This window comes from Tyto alba, unplaced genomic scaffold (genome assembly GCF_018691265.1).
Source record: "Tyto alba isolate M040663 unplaced genomic scaffold, T.alba_DEE_v4.0 Super-Scaffold_44, whole genome shotgun sequence".
Taxonomy (NCBI): Eukaryota; Metazoa; Chordata; class Aves; order Strigiformes; family Tytonidae; genus Tyto; species Tyto alba.
The window spans coordinates 4,499,969-4,525,435 of record NW_024881320.1 but is presented as its reverse complement, the minus strand read 5'-3'; the positions used below and the strand labels follow the sequence as shown (position 1 = coordinate 4,525,435).

At 55.9% G+C, this 25,467-nt stretch overlaps 1 protein-coding gene across 18 annotated transcripts in view; it reads left to right on the top strand.

Moving 5' to 3' along the window:
• The window catches only part of NCOR2 (nuclear receptor corepressor 2), a 256,199-nt gene extending 235,037 nt beyond the window's left edge, over positions 1 to 21,162 (top strand). For 10 of the 18 annotated variants that reach the window (XM_042805506.1, XM_042805498.1, XM_042805508.1 and 7 more), the window contains 17 exons: positions 330 to 607; positions 1,418 to 1,781; positions 3,847 to 4,074; positions 4,212 to 4,457; positions 4,857 to 5,006; positions 5,429 to 5,563; positions 5,673 to 5,835; positions 6,386 to 6,933; positions 9,106 to 9,249; positions 9,424 to 9,572; positions 9,910 to 10,103; positions 11,858 to 12,007; positions 12,317 to 12,462; positions 13,687 to 13,740; positions 16,583 to 16,810; positions 18,504 to 18,683; positions 18,841 to 21,162. In XM_042805506.1, the coding sequence (XP_042661440.1) occupies positions 330 to 607; positions 1,418 to 1,781; positions 3,847 to 4,074; positions 4,212 to 4,457; positions 4,857 to 5,006; positions 5,429 to 5,563; positions 5,673 to 5,835; positions 6,386 to 6,933; positions 9,106 to 9,249; positions 9,424 to 9,572; positions 9,910 to 10,103; positions 11,858 to 12,007; positions 12,317 to 12,462; positions 13,687 to 13,740; positions 16,583 to 16,810; positions 18,504 to 18,683; positions 18,841 to 19,016 (3,533 nt within the window). In that variant the 3' untranslated portion in view covers positions 19,017 to 21,162. The remainder of the gene's footprint in view (positions 1 to 329; positions 608 to 1,417; positions 1,782 to 3,846; positions 4,075 to 4,211; positions 4,458 to 4,856; positions 5,007 to 5,428; positions 5,564 to 5,672; positions 5,836 to 6,385; positions 6,934 to 9,105; positions 9,250 to 9,423; positions 9,573 to 9,909; positions 10,104 to 11,857; positions 12,008 to 12,316; positions 12,463 to 13,686; positions 13,741 to 16,582; positions 16,811 to 18,503; positions 18,684 to 18,840) is intronic. The other 8 variants (XM_042805509.1, XM_042805507.1, XM_042805504.1 and 5 more) reach the window with 4 other exon arrangements.
• The last annotated feature ends 4,305 nt before the right edge of the window (positions 21,163 to 25,467 follow it).

The following is a 25,467-nucleotide window of genomic DNA, read 5'->3' as shown; positions in this document are numbered from 1 at the left end:
GCAGCCTTGGCTAGGTGCTCAGAGAGATTTTCAGTCCTGCTCAGCTTCTACCAGCCTATGCTCTCACCAAAGTCAGGGGTAAAATTCTCAGTGACATGCATGAAGGCAGGTTGAAACTAGTGCAAAATGGGTCCAGAAAGTGGTGGTAGATGTGAGGTGGCCCAGCTGCATTAGTGATACAGCTGCTCTGTGTGCTCAGTTGGGTACCAGTCCCTGAGTTACATGCATTAACTGGAGACCCCATGGAACTGAGCATCTGCACGGGGACTGGGAGTCCAGTGTCTGGCTGGGGAATCACCCTCTCCATCCATCTTTCTTGGGGGTTGCAGGAATACCTCGGTCCTACGTGGAGGCCCATGAGGACTACCTCAGAAGAGAAGCCAAACAGCTCAAGAGGGAAAACACTCCACCGAGGGACTTACCTGATGCCTACAAGGTCAGGTCTCATGAGGGCCTTACTCCTCTGAAAATGAAACCAGCCCATGAAGGCCTGGTGGCCACGGTGAAAGAAGCAGGAAGATCAATCCATGAGATTCCCCGGGAGGAGCTGAGGCGGACACCAGACATCTCTCTGACGAGACCTCTGAAGGAAGGCTCCATCACGCAGGTGAGTATGGGGCGAACAGTGGATAAGATGGGTTCTGTTCAGGCTGCTGTCCTTGCACAGACCCCCGGGACCATTCCCAAGGTAAAAGGAGAGCAGAGAGGGCTTTGAGTTGCAAATATAGCCACTGGTCAGAATTGAAGCTCTGCTTGGGTACACATTGCCCTTCCCTGTGCTTTGAAGGGGTCCCTCCCAACTGAAATGGTTCTATGATCCTTCCCAGCACATACATACAAAACCCAGGGAAGGGAGCTCAGCAGCCCCTGACACATTAAGAAAGCGATGCTCCATCCACATGTGGACATGGAAGGGGACGTATTTGGCTCTTGTTCAAGGCCAGAGTCATCTCGGTGCCCTCAGCAGCTGTGACTCTGGGTGCACATAATCTTGGTCTCCTCCCTTTGTGGGCAAGTGTCAACCCAGCAAGGCCAGTAGTTAGGATGAAACGTGGCATGCCGTCTCCTGTTGGGCTCCAAATATTTGGAGGGTTCCCATGGCACCTCGTAGTCCTACCTCATTTCACAGTGTGTGTAGGAGAGAGGCGTGATGGGCACAGCCAGCCTTCAGCAGTGACTCATCATCATCTTGTTGGAGCACAACAAGACATGCAAGATGGGCACTCCACCCTGCCCTGCACCGTGTGGAGCTTTTATCTCTGCTTTGCCGATGGCTGTTGCTGTTTGACCAAGTAAACTGGTGGGCTGACCCACGGAACAAGATAGCACAAGTTCCATTGAAACTTGGTGGGATGCAGTCACTGCATCCCCTTCTGCTCTATGCCCCTTTGATGTCCCCTCTGCCTTCTGTCCCCAGGGTACTCCACTGAAGTATGACAGCGGTTCTTCCTCCTCGAGTACCAAAAAGCATGACGTGAGGTCCATCATTGGCAGTCCCGGCAGGACTTTTCACTCTGTGCACTCACTGGATGTCATCCAAGACCCGAGGAATCTGGAGAGAGCTTACGAAGAGAGCCTGAAAAACAGGCCAAGCCCGGTGACAAACTCGGGTGGCTCCATCGCCAGAGGGGCTCCTGTGATTGTACCCGAGCCAGGCAAGCCCCACCAAAGTGCCCTCGCCTACGAGGACCACCAGGCAGGGCACAGCACGGCGTTTGGCAGCCACTTACACAGAGGGTCTCCGGTCTCCACACGGGAGTCCACACCACGGCAGCATGAAGGTACTTGGCAAACCTTTTATTTGACACTAAGACTTCTAGCAAGCCAAGCGGGTAAGGTGTGCAGGAGGTGGCTGCTGACCCCACCTGCCCGAGCCGTTCCCAGCAGGTGCCCGTGGAACCTGTCCTCCCCAGCACCCCACACCCACTCTTGCCCACAGCCACTGCTGACTCATGTCCCTGGGGAGACTGCCAGGGACGGCTGGGGCTCAGCTCCCTTCTTGGGGGTGCTCACAGGGTTACAGCAAGGGCACCCCACCGGGGTAACCAAAGGGAGATTGGACTGTGGCTGGTGAAACTAGTGGTGTTTTGAAAGTGTCTTCCCTGTCCTAGCATTGCCCCAGGGCACCCCTGTTTCTGCAGGTGGGCAGGTAAGCAGTGCTTAGTGTACCAGCTGGGGCGATCTTAACAATTTTCACCCATCTGGTGTGTGTTTGCCTTCCTCGTGTGTTTATGCCTCGTCTGTCACCTGGGCATTCAAGTGCCTCACCCCCAGGAACATCTAATCCCTTCAGAGCCAGACCTGGGGCTCCTCGGGGACAGTCGTATGTCTAGGCTGGGCTTAGTGATCTGGTGAGACACACTCAGATCCAGAGCACAAAAAACCCTCTTGATTCATGGCATGTTTGTGGGCAGGATTAGTGCTGAAGCCAATTCCTAAGACACCTTGTCCCACCAAGCCTGCTGGGTACAGGTAACTGCTTCAGGGCCTTTTGCATCTCCCGCCTGCAAATCCTTGTCCTAACCCAAAAGTCTTGTGATCTGGGGGTGTGCAGCACAAGACATCGCAGTCTGCTGAAAACCGAGGCCAGGACACACCTCCCCGGCGAGGAGTGGGAGATGGGGCTGTGCAATGCAGAGCTCCTCCAAAAAGCCTCCCGCATCGCTCGCTGCCAGCTGGGCCAGCTCCAGCTCTCCAGGGCTGATGTGTCCCGTTGCCACAGCCTCTGCTGTCTTCCCAGTTAAGCCAGTCATTCTGGGGGAAGCCTTCAGGTGTCGACGGCTCTTTGAGATTGGCATATACAGTGAGCACAGCGCAGGGCAGCACCTGGGCAGTGGGGAGGGATCCCAAGGCAAAAAAATCAACATTCCTGCAAGACTCCAGTGGGAAGGGGGATTTCTGCATGCCTGGAGTTCACAAGGTTTTGGGGTGCAAAGGGTCTGCAGGAGGAGTCCCTGCGGCGTGGCTTGGAGTTGGAAGTCACTTTTCCCTGAGTTGCCTGAGCTTTCCTTCTGCCCCAGCAGTAGATTTGATTTATTAGCAGTTGCGCTGAGATGCCAAGCCTCATGAAAAGAGCGGGAGCAGCACTTCACGTGGCCCGTGTTGCAGCCCAGGTTGTTTTAAAGTCATCAGTGATGGGGCTTGTATCCTTCTGCCTGCAGGTGAGAAGGCTCTTCCTTGCTCCCCAAGCCAGGGCTGGGCAGTGTTTGGTGTACAGTCTGGTGCGTGGCATTTGGTCACGCTACTTGGGGTGGCTCCGTGTCAGTCACTGTCCCCAGCCTGCTGTTACGGACACAGGAGCTGATGACACTCATCCCTGGTTGGGCGAGAAGTGCCACCAATACCCAGCTCAGGTTGGGAGAGCAGAGAGAAGTCACTGACATGATCCAAGCCTCCCCTCCCTGTGCTGGAAAAGAGCTTGGGGCTCCAGAGGGTGACAGATGCTCAAACGCTCTGAACTGTGTTTCATCACCATTGCCAGGAGTTTTGGGGTCCCTTGCTCTGCCCAGCAGCGGTGACTTCCTCGTGCTGAGGAGCATGGCAACAAGGCTCCACCACCAGCTACTTGTGCAGGCCAGGAGGAACTCACAGACCACCCGGTGTGGATGCGCTGGGGTGAAGGGATGGTTTGGGACAGGCTTATCCTCCTGGGTGCAACAAGGATTTGGCCCGCCTTGGCCTTGGTGGCATAACAGGGCACAGCAGCGCGGGGGGGAGGGAAAGGTCCCTCGAGTTCAGGGTAGCTGCAAGCATCCCCGGGGGACACGCTTGGCTGCAGGCATCCCTTGGGGACGCAGCTTGGCAGCGGCGCTCAGTCTCTGACTCACTTCCTTCTGCGCTCTGCAGGGAGCATCACTGCCGGGAAGCCGGTGGCCCAGGACAGAAAGATCACCCCCACATCGAGAGAGCTCACCAACTCCAAGTCTCCGCACGCCCCCGTGGCTGACCACCACCACCCCATCTCCCCGTACGAGCACCTGCTCCGCGGCGTGAGCGGGGTCGACCTGTACCGAGGACACATCCCGCTGGCTTTCGACCCCGCTGCCATCCCGAGGGGCATCCAACTGGAAGCAGGTACCTTCAGCAGGGGCACGATCTGTTTGGGATTGGTTTTTCCCTGTTATGCTTCCCATGTCATGTTTCCCTTGTATGCTCTGAAAGCCTGAGGTCTCTGGGGAAAGCCACTTCATGTCTGCACCCTTTTCTCCCAGCTGCTGCTTACTACCTGCCGAGGCATCTGGCTCCGAGCCCCACGTACCCCCACCTCTACCCCCCGTACCTCATCCGGGGCTACCCGGACACGGCCGCCATGGAGAACCGACAGACCATCATCAACGACTACATCACGTCCCAGCAGATGCACCACAACGCCGCAGCCACCGCCATGGCGCAGCGGGCGGACATGCTGCGCGGCTTGTCGCCCCGGGAGCCCTCCCTCGCCCTCAACTATGCAGCAGGTCCTCCCAGCCTGGCACCATTCAGGGGTTTGGGGACATCTGGGTGTCAAGCTGGCACTGCCACCTCCAGCGCTGGGGCCCAGGGCCAAGCCAGCAGCACGGTGTCACCTAGCAGTGTGGGAATTTGGCTGCTCAGTGTGGCTGATGCTACCTGCAGCCCCCTCATTCAGTGGGGATAGATCTCAGCGTTTTCCTCCCCGTTATTTCCAGCAGCAGGACATGCTGTATTCACCCACAGAAGGGTCCCTTCCCCTGCCTGCCAGTGCCGGGGGGCCATGTGTGTGCTGGCACCTCCTGTGCTGCAGCAGGGATGGGTTAACCCTCCCCAGCACCGCTCCAGCATGGCCAAACTGCAACAGCCCAGTGTCATCCTGACAGTTCTTCCGCTTCTTTTTCCAGGCATCATCGACCTGTCCCAAGTGCCACACTTGCCCGTCCTTGTGCCCCCTACCCCCGGCACCTCTGCCACCACCATGGACCGTATCACCTACATCCCCGGGCCCCCCCAGACCTTCGGCAGCCGGCACAGCAGCTCCCCGCTCTCCCCAGGTAATGCTGCAGGTTGCTTTTCCCATGGGAAAGCGGTTGGGCAGGACACCCCTAACCAATTCAGGGGATGGACAGGGGGCAGAACACCCCTAACAAATTCATTCTCACTCAGGGACCAGCCCGCTGGCTCCCTCAGACCAGCTCCTCTGATCCTGCTTGTTGAGGGCTTCCTTGCTTTTCCCTCTTCTTCCCCAAAGTGGCTGCTGCCAGACAGCTTTGTGGAAGGTCATACTCTGGAGACGGTGCCAGGACAGCCGTTGTGTGATTTGCCTGGTTACCCCCATCTGTCCTGCTCCAGGTGACCTTGGATGGAGCTGTTCCCTATCTGCTCTGCAGACACAGCGATGTGAAGAGCAGGCAGTGTTCCCTGGGGGAAATTGCTCTGTCTGCAACCCTCTCACTGCCTTTCGGTTGGGTTTCAGGAGGCCCCACGCACATGACCAAACAGTCAGGATCGTCGGTGTCTGAGCGGGAACGGGAGCGGGAACGGGAGAGGGAGCGTGAAAAATCCATCCTAGCATCCACTACGGTGGAGCATGCACCCATCTGGAGACCAGGTAGGCTGAGGAGGAGCCTGGCACCACATCTTGGGGCCCATGCTGGGTGGAGATAGGGTTGGGGCTATAAAACAGAGCTAAAGAAGCCTTTCTTTGTATTTTCCCCCAGGTACGGAGCAGTCCAGCAGCCGTTCATCCTCGCACTCTCACAGCCACCAGCACTCTCCCGTCTCGCCCCGCACCCACGAGACCATCCAGCAGCGCCCCAGCGTGCTTCACAACACGAGCATGAAGATCATCTCCTCGGAGACCCCCACCCCTTCCGTCCTGCGGTACGTACCCCTGCCGTGGTTCCTGCTGCTTACCCGGACCCCTGCACCGGGGCAGCCGTGGCAGTTAATTGATGAGCATCACCCAGGGCACCTCTGAGACGGAGCGAGGGTTATTTTGGCCTTCAGGCTCAGCAGGAGCAGGATCAGGGCTTACAGGGAAGTTGTGATGGGGAGAAGCAGATTCTGGTGCCCAATTCCTTTGCTTTTCCTGGTGGGTTTACTACTACCAGGAAAGAAAGCAGGAGCATCCCTGTGCCCAAATACAGGTATCACTCCTCTTGCTGAAAGTTGCCTGGTAGTGAAGTTAGGAAGGTCTCTGAGACCTGCCCATGGGGTTTATTCTCTCCAATCAGTGCACTCAATACCCTGTGGCAGGTTACTGTGGCGGAGGCTCCATCTGAGCCCTCCTCACCTGCTCCAGCACAGGCCAACCCCACGCTCAGGAGGCCTGGAGGGATCTTGGCCAGAGTGGAACGCTGGGGCTCTGGCAACAGCACTCCCCTTTCTCCACGTGCTTCTCATCTTCACCTTGTCTTCGTTTGCCTTCCAGATCCTCCTCCACCACTACCACGTCACCGATCCGCTCTGCCGCCTTCCCCTCGGCCTCCACCCTGCGCTCCTCCATGAGCGCGGCGGACAGCTACGTGGCCCCGATGGACCCTGCCGTCCTGCAGAAAGAGGCCTCGAGGGCACGGGAAGCCAAGGCAGAACGACCCCAGACTGACAACAGCGTCTTCACCTCAAAGCTGCCCAGTGGGGCCAACCTCGAACAGTCGCCTTCACCCATTAAAGCCATGGAGTCGAGACCTTTACCCGCCCCCGGACCTGGTTCTTCTCATCACTATAGCAGAGGGCAGGGGAAAAGCCAGCAGCACCATCACCCTCTGGACCAGCAGCATGCAGCCTCGGGCCCCGAGCAGCACAGTAGAGAAAAGAGTCAAAGTAAACCCTTTTCAATGCAGGAACAGGAGCTCCGAGCACTCGGTAAGACCACCACAACAGCGGCCAACTTCATAGATGTGATTGTCATGCGCCAAATGTCTTGTGATAAGGGGCAGCGAGAAAGAGGCTCACTAAGTAACAACTCCACTAGTGATGGTAAGAAATTGGAGGGGAGAGGTGAGAAAGCTGTGGCCTGAAACCCATTTTACTTCAATATTTCTTATTTTTAGTTGCACGTTTTGGCTGTTGGCTTCATCAGCCCCCCCGAGTATGCTCATCCCGCTGCTTCTTGGTTGTTACATTATTCCAGACTTTCTTGTGTGTGTTTTAAGGATCTTCCCTTCTCCCACCCTCTTTTAGTTTTTTCCATTGCCAAGTCCTGTTTTGCAAACGTTGTTCAGTTCCTGGTATTACTTTTTACAGACAATAGCAATTTGCTAATTCTGATTTCCCCATCATTAGAAATTCCCAGGCAGTCTGTAAGGAACAGTTGTGGGTAATAAATCAAACGAGTGAAGCGGAGAACCAGGAGTGTGAGCGGGACAGGGCGGCTGGCCATCAGACATGTACCTCCCCACTCATGGTTGTACCACTGTGCGTGCTGGATCTCAGAGGGCTTCGTGGGCTGCTGCATAATGCAGCTTGGACGGGGTCCCTTCACTTAGGGTGACCTCACTCGGGGTCCCGGTGCTGGATGCTGCACAAGAGGTCAACATGGACAGAGCAGATCACAGGAACCACCTGACAGCAATCTTGTTAGGACACAAAAGCACTGGGATAAGTTTCTCCAGAAGGAAGTAGAGGGAAGGGGCTGGATTCAAGGTCTGGGGCATTCTTGACTGGACCAACCTTCACCCAGAGCATTCATCCCACCAGCAAGCAGAAGCAACAGGCAGCCCATGGGGATTTGATGGGACCCATCTTTAAGTTGAAGCCTCTGCCTTGGCCGTCAGCACTGGGAGTTGCTGCCCAGCTCCCCTTCCCCAGGGTAACCCAAGGGTGGAAAGGACACGGCAGCGTGGCCGGGGAGGAGAGCTGCTCTCACCTGCACATCCCGACCCACCCATCCCACCACTTGGTCATGTCTGGTCCCAGTCCCTTCTAGCAGCGTGCTCTGGGGCCAAGAACGCGCCTCTGGCTGTGGTGTGCTGCCTGGCTGAGCTTTTCCTCTGCCTTTTTCCCTGGCACCAGTGTTTCCTCCAGCTGAGTGTTGTCGTGCTGAGCAGAGGAGCTGCTTTTCTATGGCCGTGAGCTTACAGTAGGGAGCTGGTGTTCCTCAGGACTTAACTGTTGCTTAGGAATCTTTCCAGAGCAGGATACTTCATCTTGGGTGGAGCCAAAGCGCGGTCCCTTCAGTGCTGGCATGTGTGGGGTGACGGGGTGCTGCATCCCTGCCCTGGTGCAGGGGGGTTCTCTATGGGGGTGCTCCCCTCCCCGTGCCCCATGTATATGCAAGGTCAGAGTGTCCATGCCTGGGCACCGGGGACCCTCCAGCAGCGCTGTGGGCCACCTGCCAGATTTGCCTGCAGTTTCTAGGAATTGAGCATTAGTAGGGTAAAGGTCTGTGGAGGCAAAAGTCGTGAGTGTTACCAAACGTGCTTAGCTGGCAAGAGGCAGCGTGTGCCTCCTCCAGGACTCCACCGTCCTCTGCCCCTGGCCTGCGGAAGCACAACCCATCCATGCCTCAGTTTCCCCTCTCTGTTGAAAGGTGGTGGTGGTCCCTCATTCCAGCTCTGCCTGCTTTGATGCAGCTCGAGTTCATGCAAAGACCTTAAGAGGCAGAGAAGGTCAAGAAGCCTTTTTGCCCCTGCGGTGTGTGAGTCTGCTCTCTCCAGAGCAGCATCTGGAGTCTGCAGGGCCTTGTGCCCAATTTTCAAGTTCCTGCTCTGGGCCATGCTGGGCTTAGGGCTTTTCTTTGTAAAGCACTTGGAGACCTCTTGTTCAGCCACCTCCACTCCTGCAGGGCATTGCTTTCTCTCCTGGCATAGTGTTTTTTTTATTTTTCTGTTTCAGTAGGTGGGGAAAAGGGAGGGAACAAGTTGTGAAGCCGCAGGGGTTGAATTTGGTTCCTGACTCTTGTGCTGTCACCACAAGCTGCTGCGTGTCCAGCTCTGCAGAAATGAGACATCACCTCTACTACAGCCATCACCCCAACTGGACATCAGAGGTGGCTCTGGGGGTCCCTGCAATGTGACCTGCCAGGCTTTCCCTCATCTCTTTTTTCCCCTCTTTGCCGAACGTGTGACTACCCACAAGCAGTGGTTGCCCCAGCACTAGGGAAAAGTCAGGCGAGCTCCTGGTTTTAACTCCCTTCTCCCGTTTCCCCAGGCTTTCACGGAGGCTACAGCCCTGAGCGGATGGAAGCAGTGAGTCCCGTGAGCTCGCCCAGCCTGTCCCATGAGAAGGGGGCCAAGCTGCTGCAGGATGCAGAGAAGGGGCACGGGGAGCATGACCTGAGGCAGAAACAGCAAGGTGAGGGCAGGGGCTGGCAGTGCCAGCCGGCACTTGAGATTCATTGGTACAGGGGAGATTTGTCAGCCAGCTCTTGCTTGCTGTGGCCCAGTGCTGTGCCGGGCTGGCATTCAAGGAAGAGGGGACACAGACATCATCTCACGCCTGCTCTCTTCTTTTTGCCCTGCCCTCAAGGCTCGCTGAAGGCCTCAGCTCCCGAAGCAGCCCACCTGCAGCACCTCCGGCAGCCCGACGGCTCCCAGCCCCAGTGCCAGCCCCTGCAGTCCAGCCAGAGCATCAAGGGCATGAACCAACGGGTGGTCACGCTGGCCCAGCACATCAGTGTAATTAACCTCATCTCGCCTTCCTGATGGGGCTCCAGGGAGGAGGGAAGAGCTGATACGCAACACGTGTGGTGGGGAAGGGCTGGGAGCGATGCTGGAGACCCCAGCACCTCTGGTTGGGGGTTGGAGAGAGCAGGGTGCATCAGGCGTATTCAGCCTGGGTGTTTGCATCCCCAACAAGCCCATCATGAGAACTGCTCCAGGCAGGAGGCAGCAGTTACATCCCCACAGGGACAAACCAGCCTAGTTCCCTCCTGCTTGCCCTGTCTTAGTTGAGCCCAGCAAAGCAAGAAGTAGAAACCAACTCTCTTTCTGACTCAGGGGTTTCCTCTTCTAGGAGGTCATCACACAGGACTACACACGCCATCACCCACAGCAGCTCAACTCCCACATCCAGACCCCGGTGTACTCCTTCCCTGGGGCCACGTGCCCCGTGCTGGACCTGCGCCGAACCCCCAGCGACGCGTATCTGCAGCAGCAGGAGCATGTGGCAGCCTCCAGGATCTCCCCGCAGAATGAAGGAGGCAAAAGGTGAGGTCAGAAAGTCCAACCAAAGCTGGCACGGGTGGGTTTCTGCCCACCCGCTGAGCCAGTCTGGGTACAGACGTACAAGAGCTACCCAGGGTGAGGAGCTGGGCGGGTGCCCTTGGCTCCTCAGCACCCTGCTAAGGGGGTGCATAGGGCAGGCTGGCATTTGACATCGCTGGATTTATGCTCCCCAGCTTGGTGCTTGTGTGAATTACTTGCTTATACAGCCCAGAGTGTAAAACTGCTTTTTGATCTGAGCGTTTTTCCCCTGTGGTAGTGCCTCTTGCCATCCCTGTTGTCCTAGAGATGCTCTCCAGACCCCCTTAGAGTCCTTCCATGATCCCCTTCCCGATCTGGCTGGTGTCACAGAATAGTTTAGGTGGGAAGGGACCTCTTGAGATCATCCAGCCCATAGCCCTGCTCTCAAGCAGGATCAGCTGGAGCAGGTTGTCCTGGGTCATGGCCAGTTGGGTTTTGAGTGTCTCCACTGATGGAGACTGCAACACTTCTCTGGCCAACCTGTACCAGCGTTCAAGCACCCTCACAGTAAAACAGTGTTTTCGTTCGTTGAGATGGATTTTCATGTGATCTGGTTTGTGCCTGTTGCATTTTGTCCTGCCAGGGTCCTCAGTCCCTGGCAGGTCATGACACAGTGACCTTTCAGACCACAGATGGGTCCAAAAAACCCAAAACAACACGTTTTCCATTGGTTCAAAGGTGATTTTATCTTCATCTTTCTCAGTGAATCAGAAGCTTGCTAGACACGTCAGCTGCAACTATCCATTTCAGGCACCCCTTGTATTTCTTTTAAAGTCACTTTCAAATCCTTGTGCTGATACCAGCACAAGGCAGGTCTGATTGCTGTTGTTTGGAATTAAAAAATGGGAAGTGTGAGAACAAGCTCTGTCCTCCCACGAAAACACTGACAGAAACCCAGATGCATCCAGGGAAGAGTTGTGTCTCCAAACTGATGGTTCCTTGTCAGTAAATGTGATTATTCTTCCCAGCTCTGCCTGGGCTTTATAACATTAGGGGAGAGAGCTCAGCCCTGGCCACCCAGCAATGAAAAAAAACTGGAGGGGAGTGGGGGGAAGAGAAACCACAGAAAGAACAAAGCCATAAATTCCCAGAACTTGCCGTGAGGGATTCTTCACAGACTCGAGCCTGGCTGTCTCCCAGGCACTGGCCACAGGCAGGCATGGGGGGCTGCGTCAGTCCCCCCCGGGCTACCCCAGCGCCGGACTCATTGCCCACCAGCCAGTGAGCCCCTGCGTGGCCCCACACAAGCTGGATGGGAGGTGCCGGGTGCTGCTCTCCACTGTGTCCACAAATATGATGGAGAAGCAAAAGACATGTCCCCGAAGGGTTAACGTCACAGCCCTCCGCAGGGACTGTGTCCCTGCCAGCCAGGGATGCTTGGGCTGAGCCAGTAAGTCCCAGGACTGGTCCCACCATCCCTCCTGGGCAGCTGTATCTGGGGCGGCTGCCGGCTGGCCCACTGCCTGGAAATCTGGGCCACGTCTCAGCTCGGTCCTGCTCTGCACGCCTGCGGTGCAGAAAAATGCCCAAACTGCACTCTTCCTCCAGCTTGCGTTAAAAGGCGCCGTAAGTCCACAGGGGTGTGGAAGGTTTGGCTTTTTTCCCTGCTGTAGGAAAGCTATTTTAGTCCTTCTCCCCCCCCCCCGAGCCCCGAGCTGCTGCACAGAGGCAGAGGATGTTGCAATAAATCGATTGCATCTCCCCATCACTCTCCCCAGGTCCCCGGAGCAGAGCAAAGCCTCGGCCGGGAGCGGGTCGGACAACTGTATCGAGCCGGTGTCTCCACCAGACGGCGTGGGAGAATCGGAGCACGCCAAAAGCGCCACATACCCGCTCCTGTACCGCGAGGGCGAGCAGATAGACCAGAGGTAACGCCAAGGGAGGGCACGGTGGAGACGGCGTGGGGATGTTCCGCCCGTCCCCACGCTCGCCCTGGCCCAGGCTGCTTTTCTGGCAGCCAAAAACAATGTCACATCCCAGGTTGATGTCCGTTTGTAGGGGCTTTTCGACACCACGTGGTACGTTTATGGTAGGAAAAGGGAGAAAGGTTGGAGATCCTGAATATCTCAGGAGCACGGGGGTTGATTCTGAGAAGTTACACTAAGGGAAGAGTCTCTCTAGGTAGGACTTTGCGAATGGGACACTGCAGAGGTTTCTGACAGTCTTTTGCTTTGCAGGATGGGGTCCAAGTCCCCAGGAAACAACACTCAGCCTCCAGCTTTCTTCAGCAAGCTGACTGAAAGCAACTCTGCCATGGTGAAGTCCAAGAAACAGGAGATCATCAAGAAGCTCAGCACGACCAATAAAAATGAAACGGAGTACAGTAAGGACATGTGGGGAGGCGAATGTGGGGCACCGGGTGGAAAAAAGCCTTGGGAACACAAGGGAGATGTGGGAATGGGTGCTGCTGTGTTAAGGGCTGGGAGCTCCCAGCCAGCTCTCTCTGCGTCGTGCCGTGCTCTGTTGGGAAGTGCAAGGTCCCCACGCTTCCTGGGATGAGCTGCGCTGGTGCCAGCCGTGGCTGTGTGCGTCTGGGGAGGCGATGGGAGGCTTCCCAGCCCCGCGTCTCCTTGCTCTGGGGCTGTCAATCCCACCCGCGCCAGATAACCTCGATAGGAAGGGAATAATGAGCTGAGCATGGAGGAGGCTTGATGAGCAATTGATATTTTAATGAATGGCCAGCCAAGCTGAATCCTTCCTCCTTGAGATGCATCTCCCCCCAGTGTTACTTTAAGCCCTACATCAATATTGGTATAGCTCTGTAAAACTAACCAGGCTAGCTTATATTAGAAATTCAGCCCATTCATTCATTAACCGCTAATAGAGTAGATGGGATCATAATTTAATTTAGCCCAGCATTATACAGTCAGTACTAATTCAATTTGAATCCATCTTACAACAGCTGCATCAGATAAGAGGGACCGAGCTGTCTCGCCTTCTGGATGGTGTTACCATGAGCCAACAGTATTGTTGTACCCCTTTGGGGACATGTGGCTGAACCCCGTGACCTTCCACACTTTCCCTTATCAAGAAAAAATATATAGAAATAGGAAACGCCTCTTATTTCATGAGAATTTATGTTATTCTAAGGAAAGCGATATCCAAGTCAAACAGCTCAGCTAAGAGGGAAAATATTGATTTAACATTTCTCCTCCTCCTCCTCACCCTCCCCGCTGCCCAGACCTGCTCCCTGGGTGTGGGGGGTTGAGCCTTTGGAAATCCCGTAGGCAGGAGAAGAGGGTTTGACTTCACGGAGCTTGAAACCCGAAGGGCTGGAGGGAGGGAGGTGAGCACGAAGGCATCTCGCTGGCTCTCTGAGCTCCGCTTTTCTGCCCTTTCCCAGCTGGCGAGGTGCGCCCGCTGTGGATGTCCCAGAGGCAATTATTCCTGGTCCCCGCCAGCACCCCCGTGCCTGGGGGAGGTGGGCTGCTGTCAGGCTGAGTGCCCTGACAGGGACACCGGGATCTTGTCGTGGCTGGCACAGCAGGTCCCTCCCAACCTTCACATGCTGCTCTCCCTACTGAAGAGCTTCTTTGTTTTTCTCCAGATGTTGGGCAGCCTGGGACAGAGATTTTCAATATGCCGGCGATTACAGGAGCAGGTAACTCTCCCACATACCTGTACCATACCTCATTCCCTCCAGGGCTCACAGCCGTGGAGAGCAGGAGACTCGGTAGATTTAAGCATTTTTCCTTTTACCATAAGACCAAGTGTAACAGTGGCTGGGAGGCTGAAGCCTCGGGACTCACCGTAACTCCCTGCTGTTGAGTTGGATACAGTGCAGTGTAATTCCTCGGAAAGCCTGGCAGAATTCAAGGAGAGGTTAAAAGTCAAGCAAGGGTTGGTCATCTGATGCCAACAGAGGGTTAAACCATAGTAAGGTGGACCTCACGCTGGGGAGAGAGCACCCTGCTCTTGGTGGGACCTTGTGCTCACCTGTGGAGGGGTAGGAGGGCAGCGGCGAAAGGGAACGTGAGGGTGGGAAGCAGGCTGTGTGCCACCGCCGGCCGGGCACCAGCAGGAGCCGGTTGCAAAAGCAAACTGGGGTGAGAGCAGCACCCCAGTGCCTTGAACGGAGAGCGCTGGGCAACCTGGCGACGGCTGAGCACCGAGAGGAGGTGTTAGCGGGGAGATGGAGGCGTGCTCGGGCACAGGGGTGCCGGCAGCGTGCTTAAAGTGGGGGTTGACTCCGGTTTCTCAGGAGCTGGGAGGCAACGTTCAGGTGGTGGCTGGTCTGGCTGTGGTGGTGCCGCTGGTGCCACGGAGAAGGGCTTTGCGGGCAGGACCGCTTGGGCCTCGGCGGCGCGTGGCGGGGTTCAGGCTGATCGCCTGGTTCTGGAGGAGCAGGGGTTTTTTTGGTGGTGGTGGCATCTGAGCGCGGCCGCAGGCAGCCACGGTGGGCTTTAGCGAGTCCCCAGCCCTAACCAGCATTAACCCGCCGGCCTGCCTAACCGGGGGTTCGCTGGCTAACACCTGGGACTGCACCCCGGCCCCCAAAGAGCCCCCCTGCTCTCAGGGACAAAAGGTGCCTGGAAGGGCTCGGGGATGGTCCCCCAGACACCCATGGAGATATACTTGCCGTGCTGAGCCTGAGGACCACCACACAGGAGCTGAAATGGTGGTTTAGGAGCTTCCCCGGGGGGCACTGCGCCCTCCGCAGCTCTGCTGGGCCCTCAGCTTTCAGCCCAGCTGGGAAAAGAGGGGAAGGGAACAGCTTAAGGAAGGGATTTGGGCAAAGAAGGGTGGAAAGTGGCTCCATGGAGTTTGGTGGCCAACACGGGCTTCCCCAGTGTAGGGCAGAGACCAGCCCGAGGGAGAAAGATGGCGTGAAGGCTGTGGAGCTGTTGCCGCCTGCTGCAGCAATGCCCAGGTGGGCTCTCAAATTAATTAAACAAATCCCCATTGAGGAGTATTAATGGTTACTTAATTGATTAAGTATTAATTCTGTCCTACAGCAGGAATGCCTTCAGGTTGTTAGTTTTAAGTAGGAGGAAAGGCAGCTTTCCCACAACCAAGGGCAGGAGGTGCTGTAGGCAAGGTTGTGGGGTAGGAGGGCCAAGCACAGTAGTCAGTGGTGTAAGACTGCTCACCGGTGCAAATGTGTTTGGGAGAAGGATCCGGCTCATGCTGGCAGCTGGGATGAGAGGGTGCAGCCAGGTGGAACCTGCAGGTCCACAGCAGACAAAATAGGGGGGGGGGGGGGTGAGGCCCAACCTCCTGAGAGCATCCCCTGATTAAAGCTGCTCCTGCTGTGCTGGAGGGAGGTGTAAAGGCAGAGCGTAGGGAAGGGACCGGGAGAGACCCTGCCCGTTCAGAGGAAGACAAGCAGACCCAGGAGCTGTCCCTTTCTGAGCAGAGGGGCAGCGATGCCAGCACGAACACCCCAGGGGATGGGGTGAGCTGGGGATAACGGGGGGGGGGGGAGTGCTGCCAGTGGGGCTTCCCTCGCCAGCCTGCTGTTTTTGTCTCTGTATTTTGCCCTTGCTTGTTCCCTGTAACCGCCACACTGGGAATGACGGTGGCGTGGCTGAGCCTAGTGCCCTCTGGTCCCTGTGCGGTGCTGCACCATAACTGCATGGCTTGAGACTCACAACCACGCGGACACACCACTTCGCCTCTGCATCCTGTCCCGTCGCCCTGGCTCAGCCCGGGAGGGGGCCCTGGCCCGCAGCGGGCACCCGGCCCCGCGGGGAGGAGGGGAGCGGGGCTGGGGCAGTGGGCAGGGGGCTTGCAAAGAGCGCGAGGAGGGACAAAAGGACTCTCCCCTCTCCCCAGCGTAGCCCAACCCCGCGCAGGCAGCCCCGCAGCCTGCCTGCCCTCGGCCGGGGGCTGCCTGCATTTGCCACTCCTCACCCCAGGGCCAGATCCGGGGATCTCTTTCCAATCAAGCGTTTTGGTGGGGTGCCCCATCTTCCTTCCCGCACTTTTCCTCCCTGGGAAACTGCCCCAGCCTCCAAATTCCTGGCACACCACCTTCCGATCTGTGTGCGCATCCGTATGGACCCCACGGCCAGGTGACTCCTGCCCCCATGCCGAGCCTGGCTGGGCTGGGAGCGCAGCTCCCCCCACTTCTTGCAGTCACACCCTTACCCCCCCCCCACCGTCATCCTCCAAGCCCTTGGCCCCAGGGAACCCCAGGGAACCCTGCCTGCCTGCAGCGCCCCAGAAACCCAGATCCCAGAGGAAGTCCCATCCCATCCCACCACCAGCCCCTGCCAAGCCCTGGGGCGGGATGGAGTGGGGAGGAGGAGGACGGGTGCATCGCAGCGCTTTAAAGAACAAGATGACAAAGTTTGTTGCTTTGCGAGAATGTGCTGACTGTTTGTTTCTTCCCTTCTCCCTTGTCTCCTTTCTCCCCTTTTCCCCGTCCCCCCCATCTTTCTTCTCATTTGGCTCCCCCCCATCTCCCGTCCCCTCTCTCCTCCCTCTCCCGTATCTCCCAGGGCTAATCAGTTGTAGGAGCCAGTCGGTCCAAGAGAATTCCAGTACCAACATGGGGTTGGAGGCAATAATTAGGAAAGCCCTAATGGGTAAATATGACGAGCAGTGGGAAGAGCGCTCACCTCTCAGTGCCAATGCTTTTAACTCTCTGAATGCCAGTGCAAGCCTGCCCGCTGCTATGCCCATAACTCCTGCTGATGGACGAAACGAGGACGTGCGCTCCTTGCCAGGTCTGCAGCCCTCTCCACCTTCGCTCTCTCTGTGTTATTAATTCTCAGCCTTTATATTTCCCCTTTTGTGGGTGGATTTATTCCTCCCCTGCCCCCATTTTTGTTCATTTTAGTTTTCTTTTCTCCCCTCCCTCCCCCAGCTTCGAGCTTTGTGAATCCGCTGATTAATCCTGGTCTTGTTTGATGTTAATTTAATAGTCTCAGAAGGTGCTGTTGCTTTCTCTAAACCACTGACTGTGCTCCTTTCCCTGTTTGTTGGTTTTTAATATCTTCTTTTCCTTTTTGTTTGTTTTTTTTTTTTCTTTACACAATGGAAAGGTTTATGGGGGAAAAAAAAAACCCACACCAAAAGACCATAAACTTAAAACACCAAAGCCAGAAACTTAAATAGCCACCCCAAACTGTCTGTAAACCCCGGGTGGGATCGCTGCTCCCAAGTAGGGGAAGGAGCTGAGAGGGGCCAGTGCGGGGGGGACATGGGGCAGGGTGACCTTTCCCTCCCCACCCCAGGCTCGGGGGGTGTCAGGGCAGCCTCCGGCCTGGGACAGAGGGTTGGATGGGACCTGGGGGTGCCCAGAGCGAGAGTGAGAGCTTAAGGGAGCTGAAGTGGTGGATGGGGGATGACTCCAGAGAGTAGGGCAGGGGGGAGCTGCCCCGGCGGGGCTTGCAAAGCCAGCTGGGTGCCGTGGCAGGGTCTGCCCAGCTTCAGGGGAGGCTTGAGCAGAGCGGGGGGGGGATTGTTCTGCAGATCCCCAGCTAGGGAAGGGAGGAGGGGGACCAGGGATGGATGGGGGAGAGTATTTGACCCCAGCGCCCTGCTCAGAGCACGGCAGCCGGTGCCCCGAAGCTGAGGAGGGGGATCCTGGGGGCACACAGGCACCTTCCCCTGGGTCAGCTCGGACCAGGCGCTCTTCACCTTGTTGCAGAAAAGCTTTTCTGGCTCCTGCATGAAACCAGCAGCTTCTTCCAGCCGTGCTTCCCCATGCCTGGCAGAGGCTGCCCAGGCAGAAAGGGTGGGATGCAGAGCCCATCTCCATCCCTCCCCTTTTGGGAGCTCCCCCCTGGTTTAGTAGGGCTGACCTACCTGGCAGAGGCCGTTTGGGCTTTAAAGCTTTTAAAAACTGGCTGAACGTCACCAGAGATCGTGCTGTAGGAACAGATTAAAGACCATCTTGGCCACGTAGACTGTGGGAATGGGGAACGTGCTCGGGGGCCCCAGCACCCACGTAGCTCCCGGGGGGTTCCCTGCCAAGCACAGCAGCACGTGTTGCTCCTGTGCCACGATCCATGTTTGTGGGCTGAGCCGTGATCCGGCTCGGGAGCGGGTCCCGCAAAGAAACAGCCCGGCCAAAGCCACGGAGCTGCTCCCGACCCAGATCCGCTCCACGGGACGGTTCATAGCATCAACCCCCCCCCCCCCCCCAAAAGCGGAGCGCGGCGCAGGAGGGGACGGAAACCTCCTGGAGCCGCCGCGGCCGCCGGCCCACCCCGCTGCAGAGAGCTCGCCCCATCCCCATCGCCCTTCCCCACCCCGCTGCCAGCGACCCCCCCGGGGGTGAAGCTTTTCTCCTGCCATGAGTTGTTTTTGCAAGCTCCTAAAAGGGAAGCGCTGGGTTACCCGCACCCCTTCCCCAAGCCGCCCCCGAAGCCCGTGGCGCTGATCCGGGTGACGAGCGGGCGCTTTTCTTCGCAGGAGGAGGGGGGAAGCCAAAGATCGCTGCCAGACCCAACAGCCGCAAGGCCAAGTCCCCGGCGCCGGGTCTGTCCTCGGGCGAGCGGCCGCCCTCCGTCTCCTCGGTGCACTCGGAGGGGGACTGCAACCGGAGGACGCCCCTCACCAACCGCGTCTGGGAGGACAGGCCGTCGTCCGCAGGTAGGGCTCGGGGGGGACGTGTCCCCAAAGCGGGGGTGCCGCCCTCGCAGTGGGGGGCTGTGGGGGGGGGGGGGGGGGAAGCCAACCCCCCCCCCCCCCCTTTCTCCCTGCCCACACCCCGCCGTTGACTCTTTGCTTCTCCCTCCTCCCCGCGCAGGTTCGACGCCGTTCCCCTACAACCCGCTCACCATGCGGCTCCCCAGCGGGGTGGTGACGGCCGCCCCCGCCGCCCCCCTGCCGCAGGGGACCCCCGGCAGCCAGCACCACGCCTGGGACGAGGAGCCCAAGCCCCTGCTCTGCTCCCAGTACGAAACCCTCTCGGACAGTGAATGAAGCGAGCCAGGGGCAAGGAGACGGCGACCAAACCCCGGGGCCCGGGGAGCGAGTGGGACACCCGGGGCGAGCGCCCACCGCCCCGGCCCCCCCGGCTCTCACGAGCGAAGATGCAGGAGCAGAGCTGTTTTATTTTTTCCTTGTTTTTTTCTCCTTTCCCTCCCAGCAAGCCAATTTGGGGGAATGTGGTTTTTTGTTTTGTTTTGTTTTGTTTTTTAATTTTTGTTTTGTTTTGTTTTTTTCCTTTCTCAACATCTGGAAATTTCTGCATCCTCTTCGGTTTGATAAAAAAAAAAAAAAAAGAAAAGAAAAAAGCCTTAACAAGACAAAACCCAAGGAACCCATCTTCGATCTTGGCAGCCTTGCTGGGCGGTGACCCCTGCGCTCGAGAGGGACTGTGAGCGGCCGCGAGCGCTCGGACGCTCTGCTGGCACGCTCCCACAAAGTCGAGTGAGGGGGCTGTGCCACAGAAATGCTAAACCTTGAGCGGGTTAAAGAAGAAAAAAAAAAAAAAAAAAAGATTTAAGAAGTGAAATAGGATGGAACGCCCCAGTTTGGTTCCCCCCAGCTGATCTGAGGGCAGGTTGCCTGTCATACCTGTGTCACAAGATGTATCAGCCCCACAGCGGTCTCAAACGTGGCTGGGATGAGCGGGCAGGGGAGGGAGTGAAGAGATATTTCTTAAAAAAAAAAAAAAAAAATAAAAATAAAAAATCCTGGTCCCTTCGGTGGAAGCGATCCCGGGCTTAAATCGGAGCGGGCAGGGTTGTCCCCGGGCTGGCTCGCGCGCTGCCCATGTAGGGGCTCGGTTGCTTTAAGTGCATTGTTTTCTGAATGGTGAGAAAAGGCAATTGTAAATTGTATTGGTCTACAGGGTATATTTTTGATACCTTCAGTGAATTATGTCAATATTTTACGCAAGGAAGGACTTAAACAAAACACAGTATTACATGCTGTAAAAGAGGTTCTGTTCTTACATGCAGGCTTTGATGCGTTTGTCCATTGTATGGAAGGGTTTAAAAAAAAAAAAAAAAGGAGGTAACAATGATCCATCAAAGTTATCTGTAAGTCAGGAGAATGTATGAACTTAGTTTAAAAAAAAAAAAAAAAAAAAAAAAAAACCAAACAAACCAACAAAATCTTGCCGTGGTTGCAGGGCCCCCCGTTACACACACCTTTGCTGACTCAGCAGAAATCATTTGCTGGTTGTAGACGTTGATTCTCCAGAGCCCTCCGAGCTGGCCGGGTGCAGGGGCAGAGCGGGCAGGAGGCCGGCGTGGCAGGGAGTACACAGGAAACTTTAAAAAAAAAAAAAAAAAAAAAAAAAAGAAGAAAAAAGGAAAAAAAAAGTTTTTATTGTATTTTTGTGATACACATGAATGCTCTACTTTACATTATTTTTTTCATTCCATGATGTTGGCTCATATCTGCAGTTACATGGTTAAAGAACAAAATATTAGACTTTTTTTCATTCACTTCTGCTTTCTCGCTCTGGGGGGAAAAAAAATGGCAAAAAAAAAAAAAAAATAAAATGTATTAAATGCTTTTCATTCTATACGCTAGAGGAACCCAGAGCACGGCACAGACTTTCTGCCTCTCCGGCTGCTGGGTGGGCAGCCGGCCCCCGCGGCCGAGGCGCCGTCACCTTCCCGATGGATCTTTCTTTTCCCCCTGCGACGTTCCCAGGTTGATTCTGATTTCAAAGGAAGAGAATGATGGTGTTTGTTGTTTGTTTGGGGTTTGTTTTTGTTTTGTTTTGGTTTTTTTGGTTGGGTTTTTTTTTGTTTGTTTTTTTACAATGTACAGGTTTTTAATGTTCATCAATGTTTGTGTCTTTTCTGTTGTGCTTTTTTTTTTTTTTTTTAAAAAGAAAAAAAATCAGAGACAATGCACAAGCGATGTGGAAGTCTTTCCGTTCCCAGGTTATTGCTGCTGGTGTCTCCATGGCTCTGAGATGTAAAAACCAACAGAGCTGATGTCTGGGCATAACTCTATTACACTGTTGCAGAATTTGCTGGGAAGAAAAAAAAAAAAAAATAATAATCCAAATCCAACCCATCTTCAAAGCCACCTCCTTAATCTATTCGGAAAAATTATCAAAAAAAAATCCCCACAACGAAGAATAAAGTTCCCACTTGGCACAGTAGCAATACTGTGTGCTGCTTTGGTGTCTCCACAAGTCCGGGAAGGTGCTGGTTGCTGGTGGAAGGCGGCTGCTGGCCGGCGCCGCAGACCCGAGGCCCAGCGTGGGTTGGGATGTGGCGACGGGGGGCGAGAGAAGCGCCCGAGCTGAGCTGAGCTCCTGCCCCCCCGGGGCGGCCGCACGGAGCCTTGGCTCCCCGGCGGTAGCCGCAGCGTGCCGGGGCTGGTTTGGGTTCCTCACCCCGGGGGTGGCCGAGACATCGGGAACAGCCACGGACTCCAGCCGGGAGCTGCTGAGCCGCCTTCTCGCCACCCCGGCCCGAGCGGGGCTGGGTTGTGCCCCCCAGGAACCCCGGGCAGCATTCACCCACGGTGTGGGGTGGAGGGTGAAGAGATGGAGGTCAAGAGATGGCAGGTAAAGAGATGGAGGTAAAGGGATGGAAGGTCAAGAGATGGAGGGTGAAGAGATGGAGGATGAAGAGCTCATCCCACCCTTCAGTGCTAACCCCGTAGCTGTTGTTTCTCTTTTCCTCTCATTTCTGCCGTGTCTTTCGTGTGTGCAGGGCAAGGGGTTGGGGCTGGGCAGGAGCCCTGAAGCTCGGCTGGTGCACCAGGGCTGTGCTGCGAGGGTGTCAAAAGAGGTTTCAGGTGTTTGTTGAAGTTGTTTTAGTCCTTTCAGGGTTTGTGGCTCCGTGCTGGTGGGTGGGTGGTCGGGCAGATGTTAGCCACCGTTTTCTGGGCAGGGCGATGTTTGCTGCGGGGCTGGGGGGATGTGAAGGTGCCGGGGAGAGGCCAGTGACCCCCCAGGTGCTGTGGGGCTCCAGCAGCTCAGTGGGATCCTTTGGGATCATTTCGAGAGAGGGGAGCAGGACACATCTCTGATGTGTCCAGCTCTGTGCGAGAGCTTGGGCCCTGGCTGTGCCACGTGTCCCCGTCACGCCAGGACAGCCTGCCCTGGGCTGGGACCCGCAGCGGTGCGCGAGGGCGGCCGTGGCAGGGACACGCGTGGGTTTTGCTCCGGCAGGATCCTACTCCTGGGGAACCCTCCCCACCCCTGCAGAGAGCCCAGCCCCGCGGCTGGCCGCGGCACAGCTGGGGCTGGGCACTTTCTGTCTTGCTGCGTCTCCATCATCCGGGGTCCCCGCGCACCCCAGCAGGGACAGGGCACAGGGGGACACGCGGGGCAGCGGCAGCTCCCCTCGGGGAGCTCTGAGCCGCCTTTGCCGGAGCAGGGAGCATCCTCCTGCCGCAGATTGATTAATTTGGGTGAAATCAGTGAGTTGGCAGTGTGCCGGGCGGGAGGCCCACAGCTGCTCAGGGCGGGATGCGCCCAGGGTCTGGTGCAGGGTGGCTCCCCCCCAGTTCCCCTGCTCACACGTCGGGGGGGGGGGGGGGGGAGCATGTTTTGGGGAAAGGGGGAGCTGCTGCTCCTGCAGGTCATGATGCTCCTCCCCATCCTGCTGAGGACTGAGGCATCTCTGAGCACCCCAAAACCTTGCAGCAGGGTCCTACTGGCACCTCTTTGTGCTGCCGGCTGTGGTTGTGCAACCCAGGAGAAAGTCACATTAAACTATTAAAAAAAAAAAAAAAAAGTTAATGTTCGCCAACTTTGTAAATTGTACAAATAGGCAAAAAAACTATTGGACAATTTATCGCTTGAACTGTACCAGAGGGAAATATCTATCTTTTGTACAACCTGTGCATAGCTGTTTTGAAGTGAGTTGTATGATAGCCGGGGCTATACAGAGAAACCACCAGGTGTAAATATTTCCGCAGCTTGCTCTAGAGCGGTGGGGTTCTTCTAATAAAGGTGAAGGGGTTTGTTCACTGTTATTTTGCTCGGCGTGCCCACCAGCAAGCGGTGTGGGTAGCAGTGTCCAAACACTGCCTTACTGGTCAAATAAAAAACCAAACAAACCAACCCAAACAAAAAAGCTTATTTGGCAGCAAAATACAGCGCGCTCTTGCCTGCTTGTGTGCGTGAGTCCAGGCAGGACGGGCTGCTTGCTGGGCAGCTGAATCGGGAGTGGGATGGTGAGGGGAGCGTGGGGCGGATTGGGGACCCCCCAGCTGGTGGGGCACTGGTGGGGGGTGTCTCTGGCAAAATGGGCTGAGAAAGAGGGGAAAAGGGTGGGTGGCAGCGGTGGCCCGAGGCGTGCGGCTCGCCTATATCAGGGGTGGCCGATACGGTCCCCGGCATCGTTGCCGGGCTGGTCCAAGCCTGCGAGCCCACTGGCTGCACCGTGACCCCCCCGTGGCACCGCAGGCAATGGGGACGGGGCTGCTTGGGGGCACCTTGGCACGGGATGGGTTTGCTGGCTGAAGCGCATCGGGACATCGCACCCTAAAGCTCGGAGGGTCGGTGCTCTGGCCAAGGTGCAGCCTCCTTCCTTGTCTCAGTTTCCCCCTCTGCAGGCAGGGCTCACACCCCTGCGCTGCTTTTTAACCAACCAATGGCCAAGAGCTGCTTAAGCACAGTGTTTTTATTGACTGTGCTCACCGAGGGATGCTAGTGGCATCCAAGGACAGCTGTGGGACCGTGCACCCCTCAGCTAAATGCCCCTAAACGCACTACCTGCATCTCTGCCAGCATCGCACAGGGGTAATGCTGGAGGGCACCTTGGACCAGCAGCCAAGGAAAACATTGTTCAGCTCTGATTGAATTTAAAAATTGAATTTAAATTGGATTTCATTTATATATATATATATTCTGGCAACAGGTAATACCTCATAAGACTTGTAGGAAAGTATTGGGGAGGCTAATTAGCCACCACCCAAATAAGAACTGAAACAGAAGCCTTGGTATCTGTTCACAGGTCTAAATTGCTTTATCTGAGACATCTGTCCCATGGGGTGCAGTTGACTTTGTCTGGGGCCATTGGTCCCCAAGTTCCCCTCCCATGTCTGCACCTACAGGGCTGGTGCCATGGGGGTCAGGGGCTGGGGGACAGTGATGAATGGGGGGACAGCGACCTGAGTGGTATGGCTCTGCGTAAGGACAACTTGGATGACACTATGGCATTTAATCCATTGAAGGGCTGTTAGTTGGTTTTCCACTTGGGGGCCTTCTGCTGCCTTTCCTGGGGCTCAGAAATTGATTTTACACACCAGACGTTTTCCTGAGAGCAGCAATGAGCATTTCTGCCAGGGCGTACCCCTACCTTCTGCCAGCTCGGCGTTTCAGGCGGTCACCCCGAGCCGAGCTGCTGCAAGTCCTGGAGGAAGGCTCCCCAGTGCTACATGACTTGTTCGTCTGTCCAAGGGATGTCCAAAAGGCTCCTGTCTCCGTGCTGGTAAAGGATCACCCCGGGTCCTTGGTATCACCCAGACACCATCTGAAATCCCTCCAGGTATGTACCCACACCAACCAAACCTCCTCCGGTCTCTGCACGCTCCTCCAGCAACCAGGTCCCATGGTGATTCACCGGCTAGCTCTTAAAAAATCAGTCTAAATATTGCTGAGACCAGTGATTTTGTTGAAATCCTTGGAAAGGCTTTTGCCTCTATGAAGGCAATTAGAATAAGTTAATAAATAGTACAAACAGAAGCCAAGCTGTTCAGCCTCTCGCATCAGGGTTTAACTGCTGATGAGGGCTGACAGCGGTAGCTCTGGTCAATAATTCACACTGATGCTGAAGAAACAGAAGGTGGGAAAACTCTAAATGCAAGGCCAACACTTACGATATAATGATGGAAAACTTTAGGTCTACTTGAAAAGCTCTTACATAAAAAGATGAAAGAGAAATGGGACAAAAGCAGATGGCTTCAAAAACCATCAATAAAAAAAAAAAAACACCAGAAGTCCAGATTTACTCATATTTTGAGTGGGTGGCAAGCAGGGGGTTTTGAAGGAGAAAGGGATGATAAAAGATGGTCCCAGACGCTTTTACCCTGGAGAGAGGCTGGGAAGGCTCAGGGGCATTGCAACCTTCTCCTGGTGATGAATTGGTGTTTAGTTAGAGAGGAAGATTTTTTAGCTAGTCTAGGCTGAGTTATAAGAACAAGGAGGAATGGGCACAAGACCAGGTTTGTCCTTGCTGCATGTGCCCTGCGGGTGACAGGGAGGGAAGAGGGATGGCTCTGTGGTACCCAGCGATAAGCAGGGTAGGATATAAAAAAAAAAAAAAAAAAATAGGTGCTAAAACACACCAGAATGCAAAAGCCGTGTGCTGGTAGCACCCAGGCCTGTGCCCTGCCCAGAAAGGCAGCTACACACCAGCCCCCAGCAAAGCTGGGCTCTTCAGCTGAGCAGCTGAACGGGTCAGACGTGCCTTTGGCCAGGAGATCCAGTAACCGTTCCTGGGCTACT